Genomic DNA, 25740 nt, shown 5'->3' with positions numbered 1-25740 from the left:
GTGTCAATTACCGCTTGACTTTGTTTTGACAGCCAGTGAAATAGGTTAGTTTCCCGAGTCGAGAAGGATAGTGCCCGGAAATAGGATATTCTCGTTGCCGGTTCTTGGTGCGAAATCAAGTATACGCCGTGTGTGCATCACGGGGAGATTCCCATTGATTCTGTTGCCAGTCGATGGCAACAAACTTTAGTGCTGATTTATGGTTGCGGTGCGGTTAGAAAAATATGCAGGGGAAAAGTTTTCGCCAGACAAAGGGCATGTGCTGGTGGAAATCCTTTTGGCAGCCAGCGAAGCGCGAATTGCGAGTCAGCATTGCATATGCAAATTAATTGGTAACCGCAAAAACATAATTACCGGCAGATATGTATGTTTTCCATACCAATCAAAAGGCTTCAAGAAATTAATCAGAACCGTCTGGCATGTGTTTGCCTGTGATTCAAAGGTAATTAAGTTTAATTAACCACACAGTCGACTGTTTGTTATTATTTTTATTCATTCTCACAGAACTCATCGACAGGGTGACAATTAATTACAGCCGAGATTAGTTCAGCGATTGCTCATCGTCGACTTTAAGGAACAGCGAAAACAGAAAGGCAACTGTGGTAAGGGGATGGGGATTATCTCAGAATTATTTCACCTATTTAAATGTAATACTACGCACTTGACATCAGTGAGCAAAGCCAGAGAAACGGAGCCAAGCAGCTGAGTTGCATGAAAACCGGCAGTAACATATTGCCACTTACAGATCCAAGTCTCCCAAAGGTCATGATCAACAGCAATACCATCGTCCTGGCAAATAGAGAAAGATGTTAATCTTGATTTCTTATTATGGATATCAAACCTCATCAGGGTGGGAAATATCACCACAGACATTCCAATGATTGTAGTGGCACAAATGCCCATCATGGTCAGGTAGACGGCGGAAACCATCATCGTCACCAGTGAAGTCTTCACAAAGTACAGGCTGCCCACCAGGAAAATGCAGATGAATAGGAACACCTCTGTCAGGAGCTCACATAAATAAATAATTCAAATGGAGATGCAAATTCGAATTGGAAATGGTTCCAATTGACGTTATTATGCAACGAGCAATAAATCAATGTTATTAGCATAGTTATTGAGGTATTTTATACTATGTGAGACTCGCTTTGCATCCCAAGTATTAGTACAGTACTCACTCAGTATGTGATTCGAGACCACTCGGAATCTCATTAAGGGAAAAATGATCAGAAAACCGACCAGACCAATTCCAGATACCGTGATGTTATTCAAGTAGCTATCCGGGTCATGATGCTGAACGATAGAAATTATTACCTTAGATCCTGGAAACCCATAACAAGCGATCTCCTACCCACTAGAGCGCACTCCACCCTCTTCTCCTCCTCATCCATGGACTTCGCATTTGCATTGTGTTCCAAGACGGCGCACATGCTCGTATCATTCGCACCCAAAGTGTCCATGGCGTTCATCGTGGCGAAGATCTGTGGCAGCCACAGACGCACCGAGTTGACACTAGGATAATGTGTATATAAAATGCAAGTACATATACCTAATATACTTACCACATAATCTGGCAGAAATGCAGGCAATAAACCTGCAGTGAAATGGCCAAGTAGGGACTGGAAAACATAGGCTTCAGCTGCTTGAATCCATCGATGAACTTGCTCTTGGCCCGACTAAATCTTTCCTGGAGTGTTGATGGCCGACCAGTACCATCAATATCATCAGACCGATCGGGCGTGGGATCGGTGAGATGTTTTATCTGTTAAATAAATAATAAACTATTAAAAAAATATATGAAAATGTATAGAAAAAGGGTAAGTACCGGGTAGCTCTCTTTGCTCTTCCGCTTGTTCAGCTTGTAGATGCGCTGCAGGGAGTCCAGAGCCTTCTTATAATTTCCCTGAGACATAAGGAACTTGGGGCTCTCGGGCAGGAAAATGTGCAGGAAACCGCTGAGCAGACTGGGCGCCGAGCTGACCGCCAGGAAGACCTGCCAGGTGCGAACTGCTGGCAGAAGCTAGAGTTCATAATTGAGGTCAGATGGTGAAGGACTCTCACCCACACTTCATCGAGGAGACCGTGAAAAGGATGGGCACCGGTAGCAGCACATAGGAGAGCAGGGGCAAAATCATCGATCCAATGGAAACACACAGACCCACGAACAACATGATGTAAGGCCGGTGCTTTTTGCCATGGAACTCGGCCAGGTAGCTGACCACAACCGCAAACGGACCGCAGATGCTAAAATGAAAGTTCATAGCATTAATGATTACATTTTAATAGTAGGCATTAAATTTGGAATGAAAGAAACTAAATCGCTTACATTAAACCATCGAAGAACTTGAAGGCCATCAGTTGGGCAGTGTTCTGGCTGAGCGAAGCGCACAGGACGAAGAAGCCATCAAGCCAACCGCCCGAAATGAGGACAGGTCGGCGTCCAATGGTGTCCGCTATGAATCCCCAGGGCACCGCCGAGATGATCATGCCAGCATAGGTTACCGCATGCAGCATTCCCTTGTCCACGATGCTCAGGTCGAGGTCACACTCGGCGGAGGGCATCACATAGGAGAGCGCCGAGGCCGAGAAGACCATCGCCGTGAGGCAAGGCACCGCGCTGCACAGGATGAACACGTTGAAGAGCCCAAAGCCACACTCTGCGATTGCCGTCTCGAAGTCAGCAGGCTCATCGGCATTATCCCTTGCTCGATTCGCCATCTTTACAAACTAATAAGAATATTTTGTTTGGGGGAGGAGCAGTGAAAATTTTGAAAATTACTAGAAAGACTCCTGGATAGTTACGAAATGGGGGATTTTACAATTTAAAAATTCATGATTCAACTAATATACCATACTTTCTATAACTGAGAAAAATGTAATCAAATATTATAGGTAATAATTAACGCTAGATCATTGTTTTCAGTGCATTATCTTGTTCTGTTCCTATTTCTATACAATTTGAGAGATACTTATGCATTTCCAGAAATAAAAGGCATGCAGCACTTAAAATTAGCAATTCCTGGTATTTTAAGATTAGGAGGCTGCTCCAAAATGACTAAAATTGAGTGCTCATTTGGTGAAAGTTCGTGTTGTTCGGGTTTCACTAATGCACTCAATCTGATAAATAGCATCCACTTAAAGGATGCCACGATAAGTCAATTCACGCAGCACTAATTTCCACTTTGCTCTTCTGCAGGCTTGGTAAATCCGTTTAATGTTATCTGTAGTTGATCATTCACCTGCCAATTTAGCTGCCAACACAGCCACACACCCAACCGAACACCGCCGGATACACTTAATTAGTGCTAATGAGATTTGCATGTCGCAAATTCCGCCGACTGTTGTCCTTGCCCACCAGTGGAGTCCTTTGAGGGATCCGCCGATATGTATTTGCCCCCATCTGGCTTATCACGTAGGAACTTGAATGGAGCTCTCACAACATCGTAATTTGTATATATTTGATATATTTGGTTTGATTACTTAAGGTAAATATAAATAGTTGTTCAGCGCCTATCTAATCCAGTTGAGTCGTTATATCTAATTTGTAAAACTAAACAAAAGCTAATTTCGCAAGATCCGATTCTAAGTAAATGGGCATTCCTAGGTCTAGTTTTTATTGTATTATTATTTTCATTTAAGAAAACGTTGCCTTTGCTGGGTCAGGCAGAAATATTGACAGGATGCCAGATACTGCAATTAAATGAGATACAAATTTAGTAAAATAATTATTAGAGAGCAAACTAATTTCAACTTACATATTAGCACTGAGGAGACCATTATAAATGGTGGCAAACATCCGATTTGAACGAAGACGGGGAAGAGTAAATTTCCGGACAGGGCACCAAAGCGTCCACACATCATGGCAATGGCAACCACAACGGTTCTGCAAATGTTAACCTATCATTTAATACGATTTCGATGGCATTAATGGAAAACCTACCTCAATTGTGTGGGAAACAGGGCCACCACAGCACTCAAAAGTGAGGAGACAGCAATTCCCGTAATCGTAAGGAAAGTGGCAGACACAATGAGTGTCATTAGACTGCTCACGGAGAAGTAGAGCATCAGGCCAAAGGTTCCCGACAGAAACAATCCGTAAGCTGGAGAGTACGTTATATGTAGTTATATCACCAATAAGATCTACAATTTCGGGAGCAACTTACTCATCATGCGTTTTGGACCCAGAGCTCGCACGATTCCACCGGCAAAGAAGTAGCCCACAAAGCCCGTGGCCGAAACAATAATGTTATTCAGATACATGTCCATCGAAATTACCTTGGGCTATAAATATAAATTAAGGGGCTAATTTTAGAGGCTTTATCAAGAAAGATCACTTCCAGTTTGCATGTAACTATCAAATAAACTCGTATACAACTTCCACATTTATGAACGATTATGGTTATCTTTCGCTTTGTGTGCAGAGATAGCCACGTCACGATCACGATGACGAGGCGTTAAGTGAGCTGCCAGATAAGCGCAATCTGAAGATCCAGACCAGATCTAGATCATTATCTACAGATCAAAACCAGATCTAGATCTGCTATGTCCGAGCACCATCTGATACATACCTCGGAACAGGCGTCGGCGTAATTCAGAGCTGTCTCAGCCGTCTGATTGACGCTGAACTCGAGGATGGTGCACATGCTGGCATCCAATCCGTCGCCGGCGTGCTGGGCCTCGTACTCCGCCATGGAGGCGAAGAGCTGCGGCAGCCACAGACGGATGGTGTTCATGCCCAGGAAGATGCCGAACTGCATCACGTAGCAGCAGATGGCCAAACCCAGCAGGGGCTTCCTGGCCATCGGCTTCATCTGCTGCAGCCCGGCTCGGAGGCTCTCCGCCAGGGTGCGGGACTGTCGCTTGGTTGGCACCTCTCCGGATTTCTCCTCGATGGTGTAGATCACCTCGTTCTGGCCAGCCTTACGATTGGGAGCTTCCTGAATAAGAGCTTTTATCTGTAAGAAAATGATTTCGTATTAAATTTAAACACTGCATCCTATTTTTAAATATTTTCATACTGGATAGCTATCCTTGGGCTTGCGAGTGTTGACATGGTAGATCTGCTTAAAGGCTTGGAGCGCTTCCTCGTTGCGTCCTTGGGCCATTAAGAACCGCGGACTCTCCGGCATGCTGCAGAAGATCAAGCCGCTGATCAAACTTGGAATGCCCAGCACGAACAGGTAAATTTGCCAACTGCGAACTGAAGCAAACATACATTAAATTAGAATATTCTAACATTTCAACAAGTACGACGGTGGTAACGTACCTTGCAAGCCCCAGAACTCAAAGTCCCAATCTCTGGGGAAAATTCCCCAGGCCAAAAGAGGTAGCGAAACCGTCGCCGTAGAGGTGACCATGCCCACGATCATCAGAACGGAAGATCGGTGCTTGGGTCCGTGCATTTCAGTCAGATAGGTGAACAGCACAGCTGCCGGACCATTTACCCTTTAATAAAATATAAATTAAAGTCTAAATTATAAAAAGATTACTCATTACTTACACCAAGCCCCCCAGGAACTTGAACATGACCAGCATACTGAAGTTCTGACTCAAGGCACTGCCAAACACGCACACAGCATCGATCAGATAGCCCCAGTAGAGGATCTTTTTGCGACCCTTCGTATCCGCCAGATAGCCCCAGGCAATTGCCGAGATGGTCATGCCCGCGTAGGCCACGGCATTCAGCACACCTTTATCCTCCAGAGTCAGGTGAAGATCGCACTCGGCAACTGGCAGGATGTAGGACATTGAGCTGGACTCGAATATGGCGGCACTCTGGGCGGGAATGGAGACGATCAACAGCATCAGATTGAAGATTCCAAAGCCAGCTCCTTCGATCGCCTTGTCGAAGGTGGCAGGACCTTCTTCCGTGGGCGTAACTTCCACCTCCGCCGTACTATCTGAATTGCCATCAGCATCCTTGTCAGTTTCTAGTCCTGAATTGATAGGAGGGTGTTTTAGTACGCACATTAACTTATTCCATGGAGCTATAATTTCATCCCACTAGCACTGAACTTTTCCACACTTGTTTAAGGCAGTTATGACAAATTTTTGGAAACTCAGATTACGACGAATCACATAATTTTACGACTATTTTTTATTGTCGTAAAAGTTTACGATTAAATATGTCACAATAAACACATTTCAGTTAATTTACGGCTGGTTTTTAAATGATACTCTTAAAAACCATTCACTTTTTAAGGAAGCTCTGTTTTTTTTTCTAAACTTTATCCTTATTGGTTGCAAATTATTTCTTAACCACTTTACCTTTGCTGTTCTCTGGATTCGCTGTTTTAATATTCTTTTCCGACATCTCAGCAATTACTGTTTGCCACCATGGGTTTTCACAATTGGCTTGCTCTTGAAATTGATTTTTCAATTAATACGCTGCAGTTCTTAATTAAAAAGCGCAACCACAAGTTCTTTAAAAAATTAAGCTCAAAGCCACTGAGTTAAGGGTTTTCACAATATTCCTATTCGACCGACTTGCACACTTGCAATGCTGCACGAGAAATGATCTTCTACAGCGCATGGCACCTGCTTTTATCGGAGATTACCTCAATAAAAGTGAAGATTCACTTAACTACATCTCTCTTATCGCGGACTTTACAATCTAAGAAAGCTAATAAACGTATTAAACCATGTTTATTTAGAAAAACACGTTGGATTTTGTAAAGGGAACAGTGAGTTTAAAAATGTTTAGGGAAAACATGAGACTCTAGTTATGAATGAAGATCTCTATTGGCTTTTTAATCATGTTTATAAAACAAATTTAGTAGTTTTGATAAAAACCATATATATTCATCAAAATCACATGTGTATATGTACATTATGAAACGTACTGTACGAGCATACTTTAGCTAGCCACGATGATGCCATGCGGAAGCACCCATAAAAAAGTAAGAAAACGTGTGGTGTTCATGTTTCCTTTGCAATTTTTACAATTAAATATATACATTCATATTGTTCTCCTCATCCTGAAGATATTGTTTTAGACAGATTATTTAATTTATGACATTTGACTAAATTATTACTCCACGCTGACTACGTCATTTCAATGGTGAAATTTGTGGGATGCTTAAAAGTGTGCCTTTATCTCGGATCTTATCTGTGTAAAGCTTATCTCGAAGATGACTTAACACATTAATGCCCAGTGAATGAATTACTCATAAGACGTGCAAGATTCTCATCACACGGTTGGGGTTTTATTTCTTACACTAAAAGCAGTTATAAATATGAGGAGCTCTTTTTTTTCAAGCCATTCACAATGATTGACACTATTCCAGCGTCGATGTCCAGTCTTCTCCCAACTCAGCTTACTCGATGGCGTCCACCAGCTTGCACAACATGCGGTCATGCTGGTAACTGGGATCATTCTTGGCCGCCGCATTCGCCTCCAACGGATCCACCTCCGTCTTAATCTTTGCTCCGCCGCTATCGTCGTCATCATCTAGAACCGGCAGAGCTGAGAAGGCGGTATTAACAATCTCGCGCACACGTTCCAAGTGCTTTTGGAAACGGGTGGCGGTCTCCACGCGCTGCCGCTTCTGCATTTCCATCATGACGCGCAGCGTTTCCCTCGCCTGATGTGGGCGAAACTCATTGAGGAGGTGATGCATGTTGACGAACAGCAGACTGATATCGTCAATCTAAGATATCAAATGAGTGTAATACAATAGATGCTACATTTTAATGGGTCAATTGACTCACCTTTTCCGTGCGCCGCGGGCTGTCAGGATTCAGGATAAGAAAGTCAATGAGATCTAGGAAGTTAACCAACAGGGAGTGGTTGAGCTTCTTGAGCTCCTTGCGCCGGTCAAAATGGATGGGGATCAGTCGCTTGATGTTCTGGGACTCCAAGCTGCGGATCATTTCGTCGTTGTTGTACTGGATGCCAAACATGCTATATACTTCGTGCTGCGCCGGCGGCGGCGGTGGGCGTGGCGCTCGGTTGCGGCGGATATTCTCATCCGTGTAATTGGCGATGTACCGCTCCGGCGGCATCGGCAGGCTGGATACCTGGGTCTCCTGGTTGGACATTTTGAGAGAAACAAGTGCGGATATAAAGAAAATAATAAATGATATTTGTTTTGAAGAAGTGATGGCACTTGACACAGGCGAATCACTCCCGATAGTGATGATACTATCGCCAAAAAATTGTTTTCCTAAAAATGACCAAAATAAAGGTCTGAAGCTAGACATAAGCAGAAATTTGTGCGTTTTCTATATAACGTATTATAATATGTTTTGAGATACTTACAAACAATTTATAATTAAATAAATTAAATTAGATATTCATCGAACTCGAAATAATAAACGTGACCGACTATCGATAACTTAAGGGTGACCATGCCTGCATGCGCCCCCTACAGCATTGCCATAGCAATTTTTCTCCGTCTCTTCTCTCATTCGCTTCTCGTCGGCAGAGCACAACAAAATAAGAAATACATATATCTTGTCGTGAATATGAAATTGTCCCTGCACCGATTCGCGCCAATATTCCTGTTCCTGCCAAGGAAATGAAAAAAAAACGTAAAACCATAACATAACTGGACCCAACTAAGACAAGCCGTGCCTCCACCATTTTGATTTCCCCACTCGTCGTGCGTGCGTGGTGCGGACTGGTCCATGATGCCAGTAAAATGTGCAAAACCGAACATAAAACAAATTTATCCTATTGTTATCTAGTGAGCCATGGAGCGGATTTTGCCTGAAGAAGCGGAAGCGGGTAAGCATCCAGAGCTTAGGTAACCAACGCAGAACAGCCCCAGGCGTGATCTTCGTTTCCCATTGATTAAGTCAGCGCTATTTCCAGTATACCGCGTGTGTTGGTGCTTCTGTGCAATTGTGTGTGTGTGGGGGGAGGGCCGAAATAAACAACAAAGCGGATCTGCGATTGGGTGTGTGGTTTTTGTTTAAACAAATCCATTTGGTTTCTATTCAATTCACAGCCCACTTGAGCGAAGCGCGGAAGCAGATATTGGAAGTAGCCAGGAATCGGCCGGGAACCCAAGTGGCCAAGTGCATCCGCGCCTACGATGAGCAACAGGAGCTCGCCTTGCTAGTTGTCCTCCTCGAAGAGCTCTCCAAGAACACGGACTACTCCACGGATCTACGGATATCACTGGGATATGTGAGTGTTGAAGCCCACTATTATCAAGATAAGCAAAATCGTCGAGGAAAAGAAAGATCAAGACAAAAGTGTGACGCAACATGCGTGGGCTTTACAGTCAAGCCTCGATAACTGGTATTTGAAATGGGTTTTCAAGTCCGAACTCAAAGATCATAATCTTTAAGGAAAATCTATTATTTAATTTACAGTGAACACAAAAACCTGCAGATCCTCAAATACATTGCTTATCTTTTCAGTATATTGAAGAGCTACTGCGCCACTGCTTAGGACGAAATTATGTCTCCCGAAGATCGGCCATCGTGGCCGCGGGAAGTGCCCTACAGTACTGCGGCAAGATCTATGGAGACCGAGTGGAGTACTTGTACCAGGTGGTGGAGCACCAGATCGAAGCCCTGCTCACATCAGAGTTGCAGAAGGAGACGCCCAGCGGAAGTGCTGCGTAAGTTTAACTCAGAACTAAAGAGTAAAGAAGATGGAGAAAGACAAAGCCACGTGCTCCCCAATTGTCTGACGGGGCGTCAGCTCTTATCAGTCCAGAATTCCGCTTATCGAGCTTTACTTTACGCCCACATCTTCGGCTTTGTTTGCGTTAATATCACAGAAGCCGGCTTGCCGTTTAATCACATGTTAATAAATGATGGAGCACGTTTTTGTGCTTCCAAAAACAAATAACAAACAGAGTATATGAAGAAATGAGTAATAAACCAGACAAGTGAAGAAGAAACGTAGACAGCTAAGATCATTCATAAAAATAACATGAGAGGTATTCAAAGATAGATCACATCCTAAATAAATATTTTTACATTATAAACCTTTAAGTCTTTCAAAACCACTTAAACTCTTTCTTATCAGCCGGCATTAAATAATTTGGCGAGATTATTAGACCTAAATGTTGAAAGTCTAATCAATTTTAAAGATAGCACCAGTATTTTGATTAAACAAGAGATGATTTCATTATATTACATATGTATATTTCGTAATAATCAGTCCCCTTTTAATCTGCATTTAGCGATATAATAATCGTTTTGCTTTCATATTTACAGACCGGAGAAAAACGAGCGCAGGCCAGAGGAAACGCGCAAACGTCCCGCTAAAAAGCTAACTAACAAGGAAGTTGATCCCTATTTGCTCACGTTGGAACCGAAAAGGTTTAAGACCATGTCGGACGACAAACGCTTTAACGCGGCGGGCTTTGTAAAGTGCACGAGAAATCGGACGATAGAATACCTTTATCAGGATCACACGCCGCCCAACCTGTGGAAGCATGCGCCAATTGTGGATCCTCACAATCCCTACGACCAGGATGAGAAAAAACAGTACAAAATGTTTACGTACCACGTAGAGCATAGATACAATACGCTTCTGCCAGATATTCCCTTTGAAAGGCTGAATCTCATTAAGGAATATGTGCACACAAATCAGGTGAACACCACGGAAATTCTTAATGAGCACATGACCACAAAGGAATATCTGGACGAGTATATAGCGCTGGAGAATCAAATGCTAGCAGCCCGCTATGGAGCCATTGTCACAACGAGAAGAAGATTGGTTGATTCAGCGAGATTAATGGAGGACAATTTGGATGAGGGACTGGCAAATGAAATGTGCATGGACAAGAATCTGACAATGGACACGGACGAAACTGTTCCTATTGACCAATCTTTGGTTGATGAAAACAGCAGGTCCTTAACCACAGCCGACTCCACGATGGACGTCAGTCAGGTGCAGAACTTTACTTTAAACATTAGCGAAGTCGAGGCGACTTTAAGCGTCAGCCAGGCAGAAAACTCCTTAAGCGTTAGCCAAGAAGAGAATCCTCCGCTGAGCAGCACATTAGCCATTAACGAGTCTAGTGTTCTGGACAGCACGAGAGTTGATCCCATTAAAGATCTCACTCTAGAGGAACTGCTGCTAATCGATTCAGGGATCGGTTTGGAAGAGTTTTCCGATATTCAAATGCATACAGGTAAAGCAATGGCATTCCAACGCTCGGCAAGCGTACTAAGGATAAGGGTTTTTTTTAATCCTTTGTTTATGGTTTCAAATACTTACATATTTGTTTTTCTTTACTCTTTTATTTTGGCACTTGTCAAACACTTGCATCCCTGCATTGCATTTGTCACGGCAGGCCAGTCTTTTGATGATGAGGGTGTTGTTCTTTCAGATTTAGAAGATCAACGCCAGTTGTCGCCCATGTTGCAGTTGATTAGCCAATCGGTAGAGCCAAAAACCATTAATATCATTGAGATGGATGCCGATCTTATCATGAATGTTCCAAGGGAGGTAAGCTATCCCATTCTGCTGAATGTTATGGGTCTCCCCATAAAACGCCTGCGTCGGAAATGCATCTTTAAACTTCCACCTGAGTTCGACTTATTCAGGCAAGCAGTAAGTGTTTTTTTAATAGTTACATCACTGTTGGAAAAAATCTTGACCTGCATCTGTGTTTTATTTTGTAGCGGTTTCCTACCAAGCGAGAGGCGCATCCAAAATCACCAACCACTCCCAGAGCTGTATTGCAAATGGCACGAGAAGCTCCATTAATTGAAAGAGAAACCGGCTCCCCCAGTAACTTAGAGTTTGATAGGGATTTTAGTAAGTTACTTTGCCACAATTTCTCACGTCGCGTAACTACCTAACATATCTTACCAGATTTTCTGGGTTTCTGCCAACGCCGAACCACATTTGACTCGGGCTTCGATATCAACGAGGTGCGTGTCTCAGGTTGTGTCTCCACCTTCGGAGAAGTTAAAACTGAGCTTGAAGACGAGCCTGAAGCCAACACCAATAATTTAACTGATGTGAGCACCAGCGGCGCCTTTAATGAGAATGTGAACGCCGCAATGGAAAGTGGGCTTGGAGATTCACTAGTGCAGGAATTAAACGCTTCCACAGAACCCAATGCGGAGAACAATACCGCAAATTCATCGCAACTTGAAGTGACTGCAACAGAATCGTCCGGAATGCTAAGCGGACTGGAAACTGGACTGGATTTAGGAATGGAGAGCGCGTTAGTTAGTTCTGTATTGGATTCAAGTACTGAACCGAGTGCAATGGACAGTAATATTCTAAATGTCACCCAACCTGACAATTCAGACCTAGAGATTTCAACTGTGCAGGACCAAGATACCTTACATGACGAAGCAGATGCAAATGATTTGCCTGCTGAAACAGCCAATCCAGGTGTCGACGACAGCTCATTGGTAAATATTGGATATAAAATTAAAAAAAAAAATACTAACGTTCATTTAGATCCGGGACTGGCATAGACGATTGGCTCCTGCTTTGGAAGCAGCCCATGAACGGCAGAATTTCAACATTAGGGACTTGGGCACCGAGATCTTGGGCATTTGCAAGGCGGGCAACGGAACAGCCACGTTGGCCGACGTCATGGCTGACAAGGATCCTAGTATCATGTGTCGCTACATGCTGGCTTCCCTGGTACTGGTAAGTGAATGCGTTCAATCTAAATGCTGCCCTCCGATAAGCAATCACTTTTACTGTCCATTACATTTGCAGACAAACCACGGAAACGTATCTCTGGATTTTGGAAATCGCGATAAAAGTAAGCCCATCGACATGTCTCAGTTTCGAATGCATTTAAAGAGTATGAAGCGAATGGAAATTAATCCCGAGGACGATGTGGGCAACATAAATGCGGCCCAGACCAAATCGACGCATAGAAGTAAAGAGCTAAATGATTCAGCTAACAAGCCAGGAACACAAACGACGGCATCTGCAGCCACAAAACGAAAGTCTGCGGAAGCGTCTTTATCCGAGGTGTTTGCTAAAACTGTGCGATTGATACAGCCCATCCCAAAGATGTGGCCGACTCCTTCTGATGCCGACTCGGGGATATCTTCGATGGGCTCCTCATTGGCATCGACAGCCCGCCTAAATTAGTAGCCGTGTTTCGTCTTAAATGTGCTTAGTAGTGCTTTGTAGAAAAGATCCCTTGCGTCCCGACTCAGTAGTAGTTTTGGTGCCCCCTTATTCGAATCCAATTTTTATGTTTATTATTTTCAGGCCGAGAGATCAATGCCCTTTCCCACGCGGTACAACAAGATCAAGATGCTGCATTAGATATAAGTTCTTGCCAGATTATTTACCCGCAATTGTGTACAAATGTAAGTTTTAGTTACGTATTATAAGGAAGCTTGCAATAGAAAGAATGCTTTAGATTAGGCTTATCGATGTAAGAAACAATATTTCTGTAGAGTAGTAGGCCAGTATTATCTAAGCTCGATTTTCCTAAGCATGAAGACGTTTTTTAGTTTTTGTTTCCTTCATTTTTTCATTTATTACGCTTTTAGTTGCTTTTGAAATTTTCACATTTTTATTAATTTCTATTTCTTTTGAACATTTTTGATTTATTTTACTTTACCTACGAATAGATTTACTTCGTATTATTATTTCCATGATTTCCTACAAATTTTACACTTCTTTGATTTAGAACAAAAATAGACAAATTTTTTTGATTGACGAAGCGCGTGTTTTGGAAATCCTTATGAGCTGGTAGTACTAAATTCAAGTACCTGATCTCGTCTGTACAAAAGTATAAACATAAGAACTCTTCGGACATAAGACAAAGTTCAAGATAAATTAAGGATAAAGTGTATATATGTATGTATTTACCAGAGTGCAAGCTAGTGTCTATTTACAATCATTTTAAGATATAATGTTTTTTTCGTAAGTATAAAATGTAGTTCTTAAGGAATAAAACGGAACCATGCAATCACTTAATGTGTTTTAATGAAAGTAAGTCGGCGATTCTCCTAATGCTATTCCGAATCGCTGCTGCCTGACTTGTGCTCCACCTCTTTCTTTTCTTCAGTCTTGTAGTGGCGATATTCCTTCTTGAGCTCCCACATGTTCTTGTGCGGGTTCTTCATGTTGTAATCGCAGACATCCTTGAGAATCTCCTTGAGGTAGCTAATCGGCTGGTTGGTGATCTTGACCAGATCCTTGATGTTATAGTATTGATGCTTCTCGAATGCGTGGAAGAGCATGTCCATCACGGCATTCTTGTCGTCGCGCGCCTTTTTGCCCTCGGCCTTCTTGCGCTCCCGATATTCAATCTGCAGGAATGGAGAAGTTATATATACATATAGATTACTGAAACAGAGTGTATAGTAGTTCTTACGTTGTGTGCATGGTCTTTCACAGGCTTAAAGTTCTGCACGATCTTATCGATGGGTTGCACGCGTCGCTGTGGCTCCGATGCCTTGCGTATGGACTCCAGCTTCAGCTTCATGTAGCAGTTGTCGGCGATGGGTCGGCACTCTAGCTTCTGCACAATCCTGCCCTCCATATACAGCTTTTCGTTATCCGGCTGTGCCGTCGAGGTAGTCGAGTTCTCCTTGCCATCGGACGGTGCCATGTGCGAGAATACGCCGAGCGTCTGCTTGGTGACCTGCGACACGTCCAGGATGTGCTCGGTGGGTATTTTCTCATCGGGATCCAGAGCCAAAACGGCGGTCGTGAGGGAAAGCGAGACCTGGGCCTTTTGGCCAGGTGTCTTGTTTATCCGGAGTTTGCCCACGTCCATGTTCGTCGGCGCCTTCTCCCATTTCTGGGCAATGTACTTGGGCACCTTCACCAGCCACACGCCTCGCCCCGCATTGGACAGGTCCAGGTCCTTGTCGATGATCTGTGTCTTTTCCTTATCCTCCTTTGACATTCTGTTTGCTTTAAATTATTAAATACGAATTTGCAAAGCCACTTGTACCGTTTTCGGCTTTGCTTGTTGTTGTTGTGCCTCAAATTTAGTGCGGTCGAATAAGCAGTTTCGAAAAAATGCTGGTTTAGTATATCACGGTATTTTTCTTTAGGTATTTATTCGGTATGTTATTGTTTGGCGCGAAGTTTGAAAAGTCAGAAGTGAAGATAACGAAAACAAACTATTTACAAATCTGAATTATATGAAAATCTTATATTTAACTTTGGTAAGGGGGAACTTTAGAACAAAATAAATGAATTTTATAATGAAATGCTTTAGAATGAATATGGTATCATAATTTTGATTTATTCAGCAAATTTTATAATTATTAAATTTAGAACACAACATTGTGATGATTTAAGATGAATATATGAATTAATGTGACATCTAATCCACCATTATCCCCCATTGCCCCGTTAAATTGTTTTTTTAATATTTTTATTGTTTTTTTTTCTTTTAAATTAGGTTGACAGCATGATGATTGTGTAGAATCTATTCCTCCTCCTCTTCCTCGTCCTCCTCTTCCTCCTCATCGAGATCCTCCTCGTAGCTATTGCCACCAGTGGGGGTAACATTAGAGCCGAGCTCGATGATCGGTTCCTGTTCCTCAATGGGCGTGATGGGCTCCTCGACCACGGGCTCGTTGGTCTCGTTCTCGTTCTTCTGGATAGCCTGCAGCTCCTGGGCGGCAAGCTCGGATTCCTGGCGGGCGATCTCGGCCAGCTCGGCGGCCTGGCGAGCAAGTTCTCCCTCACTCTCCTTCTCGATCTCCGCCAGGCGCTCCAGCTCCTGCTCACGGACACGCTGCTCCTCCTCCAGACGAGCCTCTTCAGCGACACGAGCCTCTTCGGCGGCCTTTTGGGCAGCTTCTTCGGCGGCACGAGCCTCCTCTACAGCCTTCAGTGCGGCTTCTTCGGCGGCCTTTTGGGCAGCTTCTTCAGCCAGACGAGCCTCTTCGGCTGCCTTTAAAGCGGCTTCTTCAGCAGCCTTTTGGGCAGCTTCCTCCGCGGCCTTTTGGGCGGCAGCCTCCTCTGCTAGACGAGCTTCTTCAGCAGCCTTTTGGGCAGCTTCCTCAGCGGCCTTTTGGGCGGCAGCCTCCTCCGCTAGACGCGCTTCTTCGGCAGCTTTTTGGGCAGCATCTTCAGCGGCTTTTAAGGCAGCTTCTTCGGCAGCTTTTTGGGCTGCAGCTTCGGCCAGGAGAGCCTCTTCGGCTGCGATTTTGGCGGCCTCCTCGGCAGCCTTTTTGGCCTTGGCAGCAGCCAGCTTTTCGGCCTCAGCCGTCAGGCGATCCCTCTCCTCCTTGAGGGCCCTTTGGAAACATTAAAGATTTAATAGGAAAATAACTATGAGCTAGTGTAGGGAGTGACAACCCACCTCTCTTCCCTACGCTTGACTTCATCGGCTTTCTGGGCACGTTTCTTTTCCAAGTCCACCTCGTCGATAGCCTCTTCGTTGACGGTTAGAAGACGCTCCTGGCGCAGACGCTGTTTCTCCTTGGCCTCCACATCGAGGGGATCCTCCAGGGGCCTAGGGGCAGAAAATTTTCTAGATGGACGGTTAGGATCCAACTCGGCATCTGAAATGTAATGCTTGTCAGAAGAGCCTTCACCACAGTGCTTATGCATTTTTATCTTATTTTTCATTTTACATTAAATATCCTTCACTTTGTTGTTCACTCGGCTAATGTCATTATACATTATACTTATACTTACAATACTTACTCTTAGGATCGGCGATTGTTGGTTTTCTTATAGACGAGGCAAGGAAAATTGCAGATACAGTAGACGCCAATATTTTAGAGTATTGTGTGGCATTAATGGGAGTTTTTAAAAAGTTCTGGGTGTGAAGAATTGAACCAAAATGTGGTTAATGGGTTAAGCATACATACATATATACATCTCAAAATGCAAAAAAGAGTATATGAAGTAAGCTAAGGTCTTGAAGTGTTGTACTGTGTAAATTTGCGTCAATCTCGATGTATTTTATTATAAGTCTGCATCAATCCATTAGTCATCTTTATGTACAAAAATGTGGGCAGATGCAATATCACATATCAAAATAGCAAAATCAACACTTTCTTATCCTTTAAAACCCCATCTGAAATAGACCCGATATGCAGACCTTTTACAAAATACGACCCCACAAGGAAAGAGTTGTGTTTAGATCAGTATTTACAAATTAATATATTGATACATATTTGTAAGTAACTATCCCTAAAATGTGTTTACATATGCATGAACATAACATTGGTTAACAAAATTCGCGCTGACGTCCATATCTTAAATGCCAAAAATTATGCACATGAAGTATTTAATAGTTCGTAATCAGTGATCATGAAAATATATAATTTAATAGTCAGCTTCTTACTTAAGTTACAACAAATTGAAAGAGAATGAATAAGTATCTACATTTTGGTGAGTCACATGAAAAATGTTAGTATCACAAGTGATGCGCTAAATTTCTTTAATATTTTTATTATTTCGATCTTCAAAGCTGTTCTGATCTGATTTGTGTGTAAGTATTAGTCTGAGTAGTGAAAGCGCCAGAGTGTGTCGATATCAAGTGTTCATCTTGTAGATATCGGCTAATTGTCTACCACGCAAAAGAAAGTCTTTTAGATTGGTTTATTTAAGAAAGAGAAGTGTATGTCCATACAAAAATCAGGCATGTTATCATTTAGGCCTCAACTTCAACAGCTTCAACTGGAAAGAATCAATCAATCATAAAACGTATAACGTTAGTGAAATACAATGAACTGAACAATTCAGGATGCAGCAACCAAATATGTAAGTTAGTTACAAATGAATTATTTAATTTATATTCTAAAGCACCGTATTAAAAAAACATCTTATCTTGAACTAACAAACGTTGTACGTTGACAATAAATACAATTGGACAATATAGTGAAAGAAAATTATTGGACAAGGGGAATATGAAGAATTGCGAATTGATCTTTAAATCCATAAATTTAATTTGAAGCCCCTGGTGCTCGTAAACATGTTAAGATCAATTGATTAATTATTTTATATTTTGATTGATTTGTGTTTGTGAAGTGAGAAGTGTTTTTCGCAGGTTTATTCATTTTGAATCAGGAAAGTAACAAAAATTGAGCCATTTAAATTTTGTAAAGAGATAAAGATATATAGTGCATATCCTTGTCCTTAAATATGCATCTCGTAATGAATGGTAATCTTTTGGCGCCAACATCTATTACATTTATGCTTGAGTGATACATATATACAGGTGTCATATTCAAGCGCAATGTAGGAACACAAACAGTACTTACCTTCCTTCACAGGATCTTGGGATTTCTTATCATTCTTCCAAGTCGGGTGTCTAAGGTACCAGGACAAGAGGTTAATATCAGTTCGAACTTTGTCCGAATCGTACAACGGACTTCTAACATTATAGGCCTTGTCACCGCAAATCCTTACTGATGCAAGATGACTTTTACCTTTTGTTATTTAATTGTTTAAAGAATGCGATTTAATAACCATTTGCTATACATTTAAGATATCTAACTACATTTGTGAACAGAATACATAGTGCAGTAGTCTAACATTTACGTTTCGAAACACAACTTACCAACATATTTCACTGCTGGCCTGGGGTAGTGCGAAATATTGTGAACTTCCTTGGCAATATGACGGACAGGATTTGTGACACGGGCCACATAGGCATCTAGGGCCAGTTGCGAGGCCGGCTCATAGGTGTAACTAAAAACATATATACATATATATGCATATATTAAATATTGCAGAAAAATGCTTTATCTAGCAATGTCTACAGAACATAATTAAGGGTATCCAATTATTATTTTTAGCAAATCATATTTATCCGTCATAACATTGCACTGAAATTATGCAGGCCCACATGTCGTATGCGCAATCTCGGCACAGAAATGAAGAGTGGAACGAATGCGTTTATTTTCTATGCCAAGGGCCTTCTAGTTTCAGGAATGTGCGCCAAATTGTTGCAATGCATATATACACATTTATAATTGGATCCATGTAGGTGTTATTGTATCTATTTTTGGTTTCAAAAGTGTCCTCATTGGAATGTGCTTAGATGCGGTAATGACCCCTACTTACCCAGTGACGGGAAAGGGAGTGCAGCTACGTGCACGGCGCACCACGGGAGTGTGCAAGTCACGAATCAGAGATTGCGCGCGGTTGCGAATCCGGCTTGTTTCCTCGGAGAAGGTCTGTAACATCGATTCAAAGTTAATGAGGTGGGGACCAAATCGAAGGAAAAGAAGTCTAGAAGCGAGGGCCCAGAACAACACTACTCCAGGTTCTGTGTGTCTACGAAAGCAACGTGCTAAGTACGCTGGACCAACTTACGGTGAAGGGTTCGGTATTGAGGTAATTGGTCAGGGCGCGGGCACCGTAACCAGGCGGCAGCCTCTTCAGATAGGAGGGCACAGAGCGAACCGGGCTGGTGATGACCCTCACCGGCGAGGAGGTGATCCTCAGCGGCGACAGCGAACTGCGTGGGGCATACACCCGGGTAACCGTGGTCGGGCTGTAGGCGTAGGACGGCGTGTACGTGGTGTACGATGTCGGGATGTAGGTCGAAGTGTAGGTCGATGGCAAGTAGGAGGGGCTGTAGTAGGTCGATGGCGTGGTGTAGGAGTAGGTGGTGCGCTCCGGCGATGAAATCACTCGGGTCGTCGTGCGGACAACGCGAACAGGCGATGGTGAGTGTATGACGCGGGACACCACGCGGGCGGGCGAGGTTACCACGCGGATCGGCGAGGTCACCACCCGGGTTGCGCCGTAGACGCGGCGGGGCACCGAGTAGCTCGAGTAGATGGGGTAACTCGACTTGTACACCTATATGGCAATGGTTTCAACATTAAGACAACATAGAATACGCCAGGTTCGGAGATTATGATTTGATTAGCGGAATGAAAAGCAGAGAAAATAAATAAGAACATATAGCTAGAAACAGAAACGTAAACCATATGTTCGTGATCTCTCCATTTAGGGAGTTTTGTCTGCCTAATGATGGATGCTTAGATCAGTTCGATTCTACATCCCAAAAATGATGATTATGAAATGATAAAAAATGAAGAATGCATCTTGCTCACTACCTTCTGATTATTTAACTTGGGGTTGTGGGGTTTACTCGGAATAATTTCTATTTTGATTAAATGGATTCTCTGGCGCTATAAACTAAATAAGACTATGATGTGAGGGCTTATTACTAACCGAGTCTGCTTTTCCAGTGACGTTGATGTGATGGATGTGATTGAACAGTGTGTGATATAAGTCAATAGAAAAGAATAGTAAACCATAGAAAGATGGATGACAAGCGATGTAGGCGATAAGGATGAAAACCAAATACTTACACGAGTTACTTTCTCGACCGAGGGGTACTGAAAGTAATACAAAATAGAGCAGGTCATGTTTTGGTTCAAAAGAGTGGACAACTCTCATATATTTCTTGACAGAAACGGTGTAGATTTCTTTATCCTACTTTGTGTCTTCAGTATGAATATCGTATCGACCTCTATGTATGTTCATTTCAAAAAAATATAATGCTACGTTCATTTGAGATAAGACCGTGTTTATTTTATTGTATCACAAATATGTTTTAACATGACTTCTTGAAGGTTGCAAATACACACAGAAATTGTTGATCGGTTAATCTAGTCTATATGCGAAACTATTTGGGCATTAGTGGTAATTAGTCCAAGTCAAAACGAAAATACATCATCATCGAAAACATCGTATACAAATATATATAAATGGGCACTCAAGGTTAGCGGGTTAAGTGGATTATTTGCAAAATGTATATATTTATATATATAGTCAGAACAATGACGTATTAGTGGGCACCATAACATTCAAAGCCGTGGACAGACGACGCCGATCCTTTGACGCAGTGCGTCCCCTACACGTGGTAGGAGAAGTGACGGTACTTGGTGCCGCCGGGCAGGTTGCCGCTGGTGGTCGAGGAATAGCTGTAGCCACCGGGTCCGGCGCCAGTGGTGCTGGTCCGCTCTGTGCTGTAGTTGTACGAGCCGCCGGGACCGCTGCGCGACGTCTTCTCCACGGTCGACGTGTACGTGGAGCGCTCCGGGCGGTACGAGTGCGGGTTGCTCGAATCGTAGCTGCTCTTCTCCACGGACGACTTCGAGGTGTACGAGTAGTCCGAGGAGGCCCGGCTGCGGTGCGAGCCCGGTCTGTCCGTGCACAGGTCTAAGCGTGGAGTCTATAAATTCCGATTTGATAGTGATATAGAGATAAGGTTTGGTTTGGTTTGGTTTCGGCATTGGCAGCACAAGCATCATTTAAAGGTAAAGGATAAAACTTGCTCCTGCTGCTCCACGAACTGCTGTATGCAAATGGCCAAAGAACGCAAGGCGACTCAATTGGGGAAATTGAAACATGTTCGAACTGTTTTACTTTAGAGTTAAGAGCTTAATGCAACCATCTATGCACACAAATGCTATGAGTCTATGGATGAAACGTTAGATACATGGGTACACAGAGAAAAAAGCACAGACGGTTTGTAGTTGGAATCTCATTTGCTAAATTGGAAATATTTCGAATACAACGAATTCTGGATAGAATGGCTAAAAGTTCTACTTTTTCTCTGTGTAGAGTAACAACTTGTACAGTGTTTAGTGGGTTAACACAAGATTATATGGACTATGGCTAGACTAGATGTAGGCCTATCATTATTTTGAATGCTTTTTCAGTTTTTTTTGTCTGTTTTAGTTGGTTATGTGTCCTTAGATACGACTAGGTTCGTTCGACTAGACTTCGATTGGGTTCGGGTTGTCGGTTGGGTGACTAGGGTGATGCTCCCCTAGTAGGAGTACTTGGTGACCATCGCGCCCGACCTCTCGTTGCGGTAGGTCTCCCGGCGAACTGGCAAAGACTCGGAGACGGCGCGATGGAGTCGCGGCAGCTGGGCGTCCAGACTGTCGCGGAAGGTGCGGCCGGCGGTATTGCCGCCCGCCTCCACGGTGTCGATGTGCTGGCGTACCATGCCCAGGATCCGCGTCCGGTTCTTGTCCCGGGTGGAGACGTACGGCTCAATGGGCTCGTAGGCCAGCTTGTAGTCGGGCTTGATGGAGGCCCGATTGATCGGATCGAGGATCGACCGCTGGCGCCGCTCGAGATCGGGACGCCGCACTCCGAAGGCGGTCACCGGATCCGAGATGAGCGACGGCCGCGGCACGAACGGAACTTTCTCCCAGTCAATTGGTGTTCTCTTCGTTCTCTGCAAAGCCCAAAAGTCCACAATTTTGTTTTTAATTTCTGGGTCAGCCGGGTATTAAGCTGTGGCTCAGTGGTTAGGTGGTGCAGCGAACGGGGATCTCAACTGGGCGGTGCGGTGGGTCAAAGTCATATGTACGCGTATATACAGTGCGCGGGCGGGGCATTTATATACAGCTTTGTTGGGGCAGTAGTTGAGTTTGGTATCAGATCGTAGTGCTGGGTGGGTCAAGCTGTATCCAATAACATCGAACATCCTTACATTATGACACAAGATGCATAGCTACACATGTGTCTGAACCCTAGGGTGGACCTCCATCTCTTTTGGTTTGCACAAGCCTTAAACAGATATTACGCATACGCAACGTTGCCGTTGCTTGCACAGTTGGGCTGCCAAAAGCTAGCCTACTTAACGGGTTTCTATTGAAGTGCAGTAATGAAAATTTAGGTTTTGTTTTTCCAAAAGGTCCACCCCAGTCTAAATACACATATGTATATATGCATATTGATACGACGTAGTGTGGTTGTGAGTAATGTGCAATGGGAGCATTAATATGGAACACAAACAGCAAACGTATATATATTTACAGCAATTTAGCCAAGTTATTTGTCAATTAAGCCAGTTACCCTACATTCTAGCCCTAAATACCAAGAATCAAATCTCAATAAAACGTATTTCATAGATACACATCAAAGTAGATTGCCGTTTTCATTCATCGAATCATCAAGTTATCACTATAAATTATAAACAGCGAGTGCTTGTGTAAATGTACATATATGCATGGTACACAGAAAGCGTCTAGACAAGATGGATCTCTTGGGGACTCGAGGTACATATATATCCTTGCTTTGGATTATCATCACATTGGACAGTCCGAAAAATGGGCTTTTATTTGTTGTTCCCTCTAGCATTTATCTTCTAATTTTCGAATATTTTGCGTTATTTTGTTGTAGTTGCTTGCCATGGCATCGGTTTATTTGAATATATTATGGAAATCGGAAAGATATTTTTAGGACCAGCAAAGAGCGAAATGCGCGCGCATATAGTATTACACATACAAAAAGCAAAACCACGGCCCGTACAAAAACAAATTATCGAGAGAGCTGGCTCCGTATGAGTTTCATCGCGAATTCGCATGTGTTTGGAATTCCACTCTATATTCTAAACATTTTTGGTCACCAGACCATTAGACCACCAGACCAGACGGACCTCAGCATTTTGTAAATAATAATAAAATAGATAGAGAAGAAAATGTTCGGCCTCCGGTGAATTCTTGGTTCCCATAATGTATTTAGCGTTTTATATTTGGGAGATGAGTAAACACGTATATCCGAAAGAGATATGAAGATCATCGCGCAGCAATAAATTTGCTGAAGATTCAATTCCCACGATCTCGCGAAAATTGCAATCTTTTCACACTCGCATCGTTTTGTCAGAAAATTTTGTCACATATTTATTATTTCGGTCTGGTTTAATTATGGTTAGACGACTGTGCAGGCACATAACTCAGATATATGTAGTATTCAGTACACACAACCATTGTGTGCGAGTTATTGAATTGTTAGAAATAGGTTTATGTATGAATTACTACACATGTTTACACTGAACCTGAAAATGCTATATATGTACAACATGGTCAGAACGTCTAGGTGATCATTAAATAAAATCTCTGAGCACAAGGACATTCCGTTGCGAAGGACCAGCTAGTTAGGTACTGTAAGTTCGATACGATATTCATAATTGGTAGACACTTTACATTCAAACGTGTTTCAATTTCTCAAGTAATCTGCTCGCTTCTCAGAATGAAACCATTGAGTACAGCAGGTGGGACACAAGCGCTTAAAACTAAATTCTTGTGAATTCTTGAACTGCTTGAGTTTCGAGTTTGGCAACTGTACGCACAGATATATTTCACAGATTTAAATCGAGGAAAACCACACTACCGTATGTCAAGTAAAGTTCAGATTCTATTTCGAAGGGCTTACCGTAACTGCGTAGGAAGTTGTCACCGGCCTCGAGGAGTAGGTTCTGCGGGTCGTAAATCCACTTTCGTAAACCATGTTGCGATTTTTAGATTTGGATGCTTTGAGAGTTTTCAGATAATGAATTGTTCGTTGGATTTTGGTTCGGATATATCGTCGTTGCGTGTTGTTCACTTGACGCCCGTTCGAGTTGATCTGCCTGAGAATCGCACGGAGCACTTGCTTATAATTTTTTGATTTTCAAAATTTTCGCAGCCTTCGATCCCGCTCTCTCTTGCACGCTCGGTCCATACCTCTTTCTCTATCCATCTCCCAAATAAACTTATTTTTGGAATTAAGAAACATTGGCATCTCTCCTCGCAAAAGAGCGAGCGAAATCTGTTTACATAAAGCCAGCACTTTTCATACAGTTGCGTTCGGAAAAGCCTATATACAAATGAAATGTACAGCGTCTAGTGGCTCCCAGGATATAGAGCCCTTTTCAGACGTCACGGATTTCTTCCAGAACTTTTTAGATAAGATTAGAATCTAGATTTAGCGTGGGATCTGACGCGAATTGATGATGGCACCTGATGATGGAGGAAAGTGGCCCTTGTGGCATAGGCTAAATATGGGTCGATAAACATCAAAACATTCTCCGGATTATTTATTTATAAATCTGCTACAAGATTTTCTCAATTTAATGAGCAATTATTGAATATGGCAATTACACTATTTTTAAAATTAAATTGGCATTTAGCAGTTTGATTCCCATCATTCAAAATATCAGCATTCAAATCATCATCGTTGTTTAAAGATTGATTAGCCAAAATTCATAGCATGAGTAGCATAGTCTTGGCATTTTTTGAAACAAATAAGGCGTGAAATTAAAATCCTGAGAGCAATTTATGGTCAGTGGTGGGTATCACCTGTGGACCGGACACAGAGCTTTCCACACAAATAGCTGGATATAAATTATTAAGAAAATACAAAAATGAAAATAAGATAAAAATAAATGTTGTTTTCCAACAGTTTGAGGCCAGATTACTCATACCATCTTACAATAAAATCGGAAACATGTATTCGTGAACATATAAATAAACTGCACATCATCCTATACCCACATCTTAAATCGGGTGTGTAGGTGTTTGCTTGTATATAAACAAAACCATGGCAGAAATTCAAAAAAACCAAATTCTTTATGACATTAACCTTAACGAGAGGCAATGAATGACTCGTAATTTCAAGGCTGCCGAAGTCAGCCTAATCGGCGAACAAAAATGTCATTGAGCACTGACTTGGAATTTAATGTTTGCTTTGTATTAATTAGGTGTGAATAGACATTGAAAAATTAGCAGAAAATAAATTGGCGAAAAGGATTCAATATAGCGAATTCTTCAACAAATCCTCTTTGTTTGAAATGATAAGATGGCACAAAATTTCTGCAACATGTTGATTTTCATAAAAATTTTAAAAGATATTACTTTAGGTATGCAACTTAAAAAACTTAACTAATCGTCCATAAAAGTATTCGTATGTGAAATAATTCATTCATTATCTTAATATGAGATGATATATGGAGGTTATTGTCTGGCGACCCTGACGATTTTGAATCTTCAGATCTGTAAGATCTTTAAGAGCTTATTTTTGAGAATATGCTTTTAAAAATATCAATGTAAGAGACCATATTAGAA

The 25740-nt window shown here is 42.5% G+C and overlaps 6 protein-coding genes across 18 annotated transcripts; 1 reads left to right on the top strand and 5 right to left on the bottom strand.

The window, feature by feature from the left end:
* Positions 1-504: 504 nt before the first annotated feature.
* LOC6606927 (synaptic vesicle glycoprotein 2A) lies at positions 505-2863 on the bottom strand. 4 transcript variants are annotated; one of them, XM_002031685.2, is made up of 9 exons: positions 2327-2863; positions 2066-2244; positions 1826-2007; positions 1563-1762; positions 1315-1512; positions 1179-1253; positions 842-964; positions 662-789; positions 505-597 (listed from the first exon to the last, which is right to left on the bottom strand). In XM_002031685.2, the coding sequence occupies exons 1-9, from the start codon at positions 2716-2718 to the stop codon at positions 542-544; spliced, it is 1533 nt and encodes a 510-aa protein (XP_002031721.1). In that variant the 5' UTR covers positions 2719-2863; the 3' UTR covers positions 505-541. The 4 variants fall into 4 exon arrangements, with proteins under 4 accessions (XP_002031721.1, XP_032577323.1, XP_032577322.1 ...); XM_032721432.1 differs by having other exon boundaries at positions 842-1001; positions 1179-1293; positions 1356-1512; XM_032721431.1 differs by having other exon boundaries at positions 662-1001; positions 1179-1293; positions 1356-1512.
* A 570-nt stretch (positions 2864-3433) lies between these two features.
* On the bottom strand, positions 3434-6513 carry LOC6606926 (synaptic vesicle glycoprotein 2B). The gene is made up of 9 exons (XM_002031684.2): positions 6268-6513; positions 5501-5936; positions 5267-5445; positions 5019-5200; positions 4569-4955; positions 4164-4281; positions 3941-4100; positions 3756-3883; positions 3434-3690 (listed from the first exon to the last, which is right to left on the bottom strand). Exons 1-9 carry the CDS (start codon positions 6311-6313, stop codon positions 3635-3637), a joined length of 1692 nt encoding a protein of 563 aa, XP_002031720.1. The 5' UTR covers positions 6314-6513; the 3' UTR covers positions 3434-3634.
* Positions 6514-7176: 663 nt separating this feature from the next.
* Positions 7177-8118, bottom strand: LOC6606925 (mediator of RNA polymerase II transcription subunit 7). Its single transcript, XM_002031683.2, has 2 exons — positions 7711-8118; positions 7177-7649 (listed from the first exon to the last, which is right to left on the bottom strand). The coding sequence occupies exons 1-2, from the start codon at positions 8038-8040 to the stop codon at positions 7317-7319; spliced, it is 663 nt and encodes a 220-aa protein (XP_002031719.1). The 5' UTR covers positions 8041-8118; the 3' UTR covers positions 7177-7316.
* A 289-nt stretch (positions 8119-8407) lies between these two features.
* Positions 8408-13871, top strand: LOC6606924. 7 transcript variants are annotated; one of them, XM_032723316.1, is made up of 10 exons: positions 8409-8728; positions 8952-9133; positions 9370-9572; positions 10177-11099; positions 11298-11521; positions 11593-11728; positions 11786-12336; positions 12386-12580; positions 12653-12698; positions 13160-13871. In XM_032723316.1, exons 1-10 carry the CDS (start codon positions 8695-8697, stop codon positions 13282-13284), a joined length of 2619 nt encoding a protein of 872 aa, XP_032579207.1. In that variant the 5' UTR covers positions 8409-8694; the 3' UTR covers positions 13285-13871. The 7 variants fall into 7 exon arrangements, 5 of the variants coding, with proteins under 5 accessions (XP_032579206.1, XP_032579207.1, XP_032579205.1 ...); XM_032723315.1 differs by having other exon boundaries at positions 8408-8728; positions 10177-11521; XR_004362226.1 differs by having other exon boundaries at positions 8410-8728; positions 10177-11521; positions 12653-13106; positions 13160-13249.
* Positions 13736-14898, bottom strand: LOC6606923 (general transcription factor IIF subunit 2). Its single transcript, XM_002031681.2, has 2 exons — positions 14277-14898; positions 13736-14211 (listed from the first exon to the last, which is right to left on the bottom strand). The coding sequence occupies exons 1-2, from the start codon at positions 14811-14813 to the stop codon at positions 13915-13917; spliced, it is 834 nt and encodes a 277-aa protein (XP_002031717.1). The 5' UTR covers positions 14814-14898; the 3' UTR covers positions 13736-13914.
* A 375-nt stretch (positions 14899-15273) lies between these two features.
* LOC6606922 (protein anoxia up-regulated) lies at positions 15274-24277 on the bottom strand. Of its 4 annotated transcripts, none has more exons than XM_032723317.1 (7): positions 24071-24277; positions 20206-20232; positions 19196-19687; positions 18944-19056; positions 18438-18568; positions 16227-16428; positions 15274-16161 (listed from the first exon to the last, which is right to left on the bottom strand). In XM_032723317.1, exons 1-7 carry the CDS (start codon positions 24143-24145, stop codon positions 15345-15347), a joined length of 1857 nt encoding a protein of 618 aa, XP_032579208.1. In that variant the 5' UTR covers positions 24146-24277; the 3' UTR covers positions 15274-15344. The 4 variants fall into 4 exon arrangements, with proteins under 4 accessions (XP_032579208.1, XP_002031716.2, XP_032579210.1 ...); XM_002031680.2 differs by lacking the exons at positions 15274-16161; positions 16227-16428 and adding exons at positions 17011-17554; positions 18139-18306 and having other exon boundaries at positions 24071-24275; XM_032723319.1 differs by lacking the exons at positions 15274-16161; positions 16227-16428; positions 18438-18568; ... (1 more) ...; positions 19196-19687; positions 20206-20232 and adding an exon at positions 20403-21071 and having other exon boundaries at positions 24071-24264.
* Between the last annotated feature and the right edge of the window lie 1463 nt (positions 24278-25740).

This window comes from Drosophila sechellia, chromosome 3R (genome assembly GCF_004382195.2).
Source record: "Drosophila sechellia strain sech25 chromosome 3R, ASM438219v1, whole genome shotgun sequence".
Lineage (NCBI taxonomy): Eukaryota > Metazoa > Arthropoda > Insecta > Diptera > Drosophilidae > Drosophila > Drosophila sechellia.
Note: the sequence above shows the minus strand (reverse complement) of the source record. Positions and strands in the feature narration are given on the sequence as shown.